This window comes from Orbicella faveolata, unplaced genomic scaffold (genome assembly GCF_042242905.1).
Source record: "Orbicella faveolata isolate gen_17 unplaced genomic scaffold, um_ofav_v1 contig_12, whole genome shotgun sequence".
Lineage (NCBI taxonomy): Eukaryota > Metazoa > Cnidaria > Anthozoa > Scleractinia > Merulinidae > Orbicella > Orbicella faveolata.
This window is the reverse complement of record NW_028301539.1, coordinates 12,299,564-12,306,689: the sequence shown is the minus strand read 5'-3', so window position 1 is coordinate 12,306,689 and position 7,126 is coordinate 12,299,564. Positions and strand designations below refer to the sequence as shown.

Below are 7,126 nucleotides of genomic sequence, written 5' to 3'. Positions count from 1 at the left end.
CCACCAGTTACCAGGCCTTCGGAAGCGCGAGGGAAAAATTTTACTTCATAAGTGCGAAGCGCGTTATCAGTGCAGGGATATCAGTGTCATAACAAGAATACCAAGAACAACGTCAACTCGAGACTTAAAACTTTTTAACAAGAGAAAACTTAAACGAAATGCAGGGGGTCTGCTTAATAAAGAGTTCATTATAATTTCTTTCTGGACTAATCGCTTGTCAATTCATTTAACAATAGAACTAACAATCTCCTCTAATTAGAGACCTATCCTTAACGTCTATAAATGCTTAAGGTAAAAAAGCTTGGAAAGGGATATTACCTTTATTTATTCAGCCTACATCGATCCCAATCCCAGTTAACAGTTTGTGTCACTGTCATGGACCTTCTTCCAAAAGAAAAGTCTGAAATTTCTATCATTGTTATCAGTGATGTCTTTTGGTCTGATGGCTCTCTCCATACAAGGCGATACAATGCATTACTTGTTGTCCCCGCTGACCATGTGGAAATACAAAAAACAACATTTTCCGTGAGAACCAAGTGCACTTGTATTATTTAAAACAGTCTTCCAAGCACTCCAAGGTTTATTCAGCAATTGAAGCAACAAAGGGTACAATTTCGTTCTTTGCCTGCTAATGCACAAAGCGGTTTTTAATTGAGTGCCATTAAACCAATCACAAAAGGCACAGACGATCCAGTGAATCAATCAAAATTCCTTCCAAATACATGTAGCCGACGCAAAGCGCGGGAAAACGAGTGCGAGAGAGTCACGATTGGTTTTGGTTTCACTTCTGTTTGGATGACAAAGTGGCGCGTCGATCATTTTAAGCCAATCACAAAGCTTAGTAAGGCGCGCACAAAACCAAAGCCATTGGGAATTCCATCTATCGACACTCGAGTGAAAAAAGAAAGCGATCTACAAGTAACCTAAATTTGACAGAGCCATAAGTACATGTTTTTCTAAATTCCAAATCAATATATCACTAGAGAGGTTAAGCATGACGTTTACGGCAAACGGCAAACGGCTGGTCGACGAAAATTTCGATATATTTCGCAAGATTGTCATCTTTTCCTGAAATTCCAGAAAATGTTGTTTTATTCGTCTCTGGAAATTTCCGGAAATTCCAACCGGATTTTTCTTTGAATGCAAAGCACTCTCTAAGTCTTCTAGAGTAACTGGGGGAAAACTTCGTGGAGGTTCTAGAGTAAAACTGGAACAAGTTCAGGAGTAACGTGGAGTATAAACAAGGAGTAACTCGGAGTAAACTAGTCAGTTGAGAGTGACTAGGTGTGATTTAGAGTAACTCAGAGCAACTTTGTTCACTGGCTACTTTCGTGCCGGCCTTTTCTTTTCGTTGTGTTTTTAGGTTTTTTACTTCAAGTTTGTTAAGCGGTATATATCTTATTTTGTTATATACAGTCGGACCTCTCTTAAGCGGCCGCCAAAAACACTTCTTTGGCTTTGTTTTGGAAAAGGCTATGGTAAGACTGAGTACGAGTTCGACTAGAAAGTGGCCACTTATAAAAAGTTCATTGTGATTATCTTCACTTTGTTCAATGTTGCCGCAAGCATGTCTCTGTTTGGAATAAATTGACGTTTCTATCAAGCCTCATTCTAATCAACGCCAAAGAGAAAGAAACAGATTTGAACTTTTGAATTTTTTTGAGCTGTTTTCAGAAAAAAGATTGAAGATGTTTTGGTAAACACATCCGTAACATCGAAACTCAAACGGACCAACTTGAATTTACATGAAGGGTCACTACCTTGGCTATTATGTGCAAGCTGCTATCTTTAATATTTAGTACTCTCTCGGATCGAGCTTATTAGTACTACTGCCAGCTGCACTGCTGGAGATAAGTCCAACAGTGAATTCTGTTTGATGGATATAAGTCGTTATGTTATCAGCCAAGATATCTCAACTCTCAATTAAACAGGCTAACAAGAGTTAAATGAATTTTGATCAGTTACGTCAAATTATTAATGTCAGGTCAAGGCCATCACGACCGGATAACACACAAATGTTAAAATAAATATATATAGTATATGTTATCTTCTTCTTTCGTCTGTATATCCGATCAACCTGATATAATTTTGTCACAAACTGGTATGTTCAAAATGAATTGGCTGTTTTAGTCTATATATATAAGGTCACGGCACTGAGAATCATCTTCTTTTCAGATAAATCAGATCACGCTGTTAGAATAGGGTTGAACAAGTCATTGAATCCATCAAAGATCCGTATCCTCTACTACATGAACCTTGACAAGAAATCCATTCAGATGATATTCCTCCGTGCTCCCAACCTCTTGTACTTCAAGAATGTGAAACAATTTCATTACCACGTGATTGCTGTGTCGTATTGAATGTTTTCGATCAAGTCCTTCCAGTTCTTGCTTAAACGAAGAAATTTGTAAGCGTTTTGCAAACGTTTCCTCCTCTGTATTATTGCGACCTGTGAATTGTGCCAAGAGAACAAAACACCTTGCCTTTTCATTATTCTTCATGACGTAGTATTTCCGAATTTTCCGTTATGTGGTAAGTTACTGTTCATATACATTTAAGTTATGCATCCCTCGGTAAGTACTTATAAGGCTGAATGCGTTTCTTAGGGAGGTGAAGGCGAATAATATCAACACGATTTTACTAATCTAACATTTAATTATTTTTGACAGGAGGGGGATTAGTAAATGCATGATCTATATTTATACCGCAGGGCCACTTTTGGTATTTGCGTAAGAAGTTCCAATCCACCTAAACTAGGGTTTTTGCGTCAGGATATTTGGGGGCTGTTTACGGCTGTTAATATTTTTGAACCGTGATGAATTCAGTTTTAAAAGCACCGTTAAAAGCGCGAGTGATACAGTTCCTTTTATATTGGATTGGGAAACAGTGTATTTTTGTGGCTACTAACTCCTATAGGAGTCGAAGCCACAATGTTATTAGTACCGACATAACAAGGTATGGCGAGAGGTAGTCGAGCGAAATACTCATGGCGAGCGCAACCCAAACTGATATGTCAACGTAGCCTACCCAAAATGGTTCGATTAGGTATGTATTCCCACCCAAATTCGTTCAAGTGAGCATGATATCGTAGCCCTATCACGTCAGTGACTTGATATCGTAGGATATCAGAACAGTAGACACGGCTTCTAATTGCCGGGCTTCATTGCAAAATTGGGTACGGTAAGAAATGATAGCGGCACTTGGCGTCATAAAGTACTTTTCTTCAGCCTCAAGTTTATCTACTGCATGCTCAATAAAAAGTACCTTTAGTCAGCGCTCTATTACTGGGACTAATTTATTTCGTAGAGAAACATCTCCCTCCGCATGTTGGTCCAACGAAATCCTTGTAGTTTAAAATCAACACCAGTCGGACGGATTATTTTGCTCATAATTCTTAAATTTCTTGGTATGGCTGTCCCTTAACTTCTCCAAGATGAGGTTTAGAGGCAAAAGTAGAACTGGATTGATCGGACACAGTCGCACATTCTACAGTCATTCGCCGCGTGTCCAGACAGGGCCAGAGAGGTAATGGGTCAGTTGCAGACCTGCAGTTCATGATCAAAAGCTATACATGTGTTTAGCCAATAAGCGTTTTGTATATTATTAATACTTCTTTTTGAAGATTCGTTTATCTTTAGTTTTACAACAAAGCTAATTTTCTGTATGTTTTTGTTATTATGCAGGCAGTGAATATTTTTGCTTTACACGTGAAAGAATCGTCTTTTTTAAAAAATATTGTTTTCTTATACGAGGGATGTCGCCGTATTTAATTTCGTGGCAATTGTGGAAAATATAATTATTATTACTTTCTAGCAAACCCCTGTCTCTTGCTATCACAGCAGTCGTGGTTTCGAATCCCGTTCATGTCGGAAAACGTTTCACAACTGCGATGTTCTTTCGTGTATCAATACAGGAGAATTCGTGACGCAATACATAGCAAACGTGCTTCCCGTGCATGAGTGACTTTCACCTCCGCTAAATACCATGCATGTGCTGTTAATGACTTCATTAATAACGGACTCTGACCGAGGTTCGCTTTGGAAGATGCTTATTTTAACAGCAATCTTCATTTTTGCCCTTAGCCCGGGACATTGCCTGTCAAATGGTAAGATTTCTGAATTATTTTGCTTCTATTTATTGCCAGCATAGTTTCGTTGATATGCACTATTGATTGGTAAGTCCAAAACAATCAGTGTGCTGAGCCACATAACGGTAGAGTTACGATAGCTAAAGTATGGCCCTGCAGAATCTCTTGGTGCAAGTCGTTGCATCTTCTTTTCAGTAATTCTCTTGTTACCCTTGGTTTTTATAAGAAGTTTTATTAGCGGACATTTCTGATTTACCACAATATTAACATAACGTCGACAAAAACACAATCTGACGATGACTAGTTTCGTATTGTCACTGAATCGGCAAATATCGTGGTTGAAAAAGGTCAGTTCCATAGACATAGTAATTCAAAGATCAACTGTACAATCCCCTAAGCAAGCAGGTGTTTGTTTGCTCACGTAGACACGCTAAATGTGTTAACTTTATTTAATTACGAGTCGTTAATTCAAAACATCAGTGATTAAACAATATCGAACAACACAGATTACACAGTGACAAAAAAAAATTATTGAAGTGTCCTGTTCGACCTAGATTTGCTTGATTTGCTCTTGGAGAGAAGTATACGATCGTTGTAATAAAAAAATGAGGGTGGAATGATTGTTGCTTTATTTTTATTTTAGTTGTTGTAAGACATGTCTGCTCTTGAAATTTACAGCAAGACATGGTGAGAGATATTTGCCTAGATGGCAAATCTTTCTGTTTAGCAAGTCAGTTAATTTAAGTCCGTGGAATTTAGATGGATAAAAAACGATGTCAATAAACTCCTTGACCACAAACATAGTTATTCGTGCGTAAATAATTGTACTGACTAGAAACCACAGATTATTTAACAATTAGCTAACAATTATTCCACGTTGGATATGAGTTGGCTATAGTCATCACATATCCAACAAGCGCGAGTAGAATAATTGTTTTATTAAAAACGCCCCCAAAATAAAGAAAACTAAACTAAAACAAAACTAAAAGCGCCCCAAAAAATCACGCGTAAGCTTACCATATTTGTACAGCATTGTATAATGGCTAATGACCCATGATGGCTAACTGAAAACTCTCGAATTGCATTATCCAATGATCCATTTTTTAACAAAAATATTAATTGCATGTTAGCAATATTCATCTTTTAGTACAGTAGGAAAACATATAATCTCAATTGATTTAAATGAAACAAACAGCATGTCTTAACTGTTCTTAAGCTTCTACATACCTAAGAAAAGGCAATTAGTTAATTTGGCTGAATATACGTACAAAACATAATACAGTAAGTTTTATATCACGTCAAAGGGAATGGAATTGTCGTTGTTACAATTTCTGGACATATCTATTGCTTGTTTTGCACTCTTTATTGTTTGATCTAATCAATAAACAGTCTGTAATTAAATGCTGCGCACGGGACAAACTGACGCATACTAATCATTATGGTATGACGTCAGAGAGAGTGATTTACAATTTCTAGAATCATCTTTTGCTTGTTGTGGAAACTCTTACCATAGAAAAATAAGCATTCTATATGCATCCTACAAATGTACATACTAGATTTCGATACATTGGATGTAATAATGGCTTATCTCTCAGACACTGGGGTATGCAATGAAAAAAAAAAATTAAATTTCTACTAGTGTAAGCGCCTCTAAAAGTAATTTACTTTTCCAAGTTAAAACAGGACGCTACTGATTTTGTTGGTTGATGATAACCACCATCTCTTAAGGCCCCTACAAACGTTTTCATCTTTTATGACGGACGAGGACGGAAGGGATATTCTGCTAACTTGAAATCTGTGATATTTATTTATTTTTTTATTTGCTCGAATTCAATTACACTGAAGATCAAAACAAAAACAAAAACAAAAACAAAGAATTAAATATATTTACAAGTATTTGCAAGACTATTTGCTCTAATAGCGAATTTGCTTCATCAGTTTCATCATGAACCACAAAATTTCACTCTTAAACTACGCAACGATTTTTTTTTTCTAAAAAAATAGAACTATTGGAGCTACGAGGAAGCTTCATTCCATGAACCTCTTCGCAGACGGGTACTATTTAAACAATAGAGTGTTTCTGTCAAGGAACTATCGGCTGATAGTTGCCCCGCGGAAATTTGATGTTCTTAAAACTAGCATATTTGCTCTCGAAGCCTCGGCTTCTCGGGCAAATATTTGTTTTAAGAACATCAAATTTCCAAGGGGCAACTATCAGACCGATAGTTCCGAGACATAAACACGCTATTGTCTTTATTGTTCACCACTAAATTTTCTTCCGTGGGCCAATTCAGAAATCAGATTGAATTTTTCAACTATTTTAGATGAAAGCCGTGAAAGCCAAACGTAAAATTTGAAAAAGAAAACAAAAAAAAACCCTTTTAAGAGTGCCTGCCTGTAAAAATCAGACAAATTCTTAATTTCGTGGAATGGGTCGAAAATTCGATTTCACTCATATTTTTATGGTAGATAGGCTAGGGCATGACAAAAAGTACTGGATAGTTTTTTTGGCAAAATATCCTTTTATTTCAAAGAAATATGCAAATTACCAAATTCCGTTAAAATCGCCATTTGACGCACCATTTTATTAACCAAGTTTGAGAGCCCCGCATGCAAAACCATATCATTCTTCCGTCTTTAAAACACTCAAATATTTTTGTGCAATGTTTAAATGTGTACTGGGTTGATTTTAGGGAATGCTGTGTTGTCTTTTTGGGTGCAAAATAATTAAATTTCAAAGGCATGGATTTCATTCGCTTAAAAGGACTTCGTAAATATTATTAATTTTCACCATGTGCGAAACCTTCAAATGGATTAAGCTTCTGGTGGTTGAATCGCAGAAGGATGGTCTACAGATTCCTGTAAAAATTTCTTTGGGTAAATGATTGTGAGCGACGCGAGAGCTTTTCAAAATATGTCAAAAATACAAATATTTGACCATCCGGGTCCCTGGGTCATTCGTCCATTCAATTTTCAATCCAAATCAAAAATTGAAAATTGATGTCAATTTTTGATTTTCATGATTTTTTATCATAAAAA

General features: G+C 36.6%; 1 protein-coding gene across 1 annotated transcript in view; it reads left to right on the top strand.

Moving 5' to 3' along the window:
- Positions 1–1,658: 1,658 nt before the first annotated feature.
- Positions 1,659–7,126, top strand: part of LOC110061463 (uncharacterized) — a 29,250-nt gene continuing 23,782 nt past the window's right edge. The window contains exon 1 of the mRNA XM_020768297.2: positions 1,659–4,105. Within this exon, the coding sequence (XP_020623956.2) occupies positions 3,985–4,105 (121 nt within the window). The 5' untranslated portion in view covers positions 1,659–3,984. The remainder of the gene's footprint in view (positions 4,106–7,126) is intronic.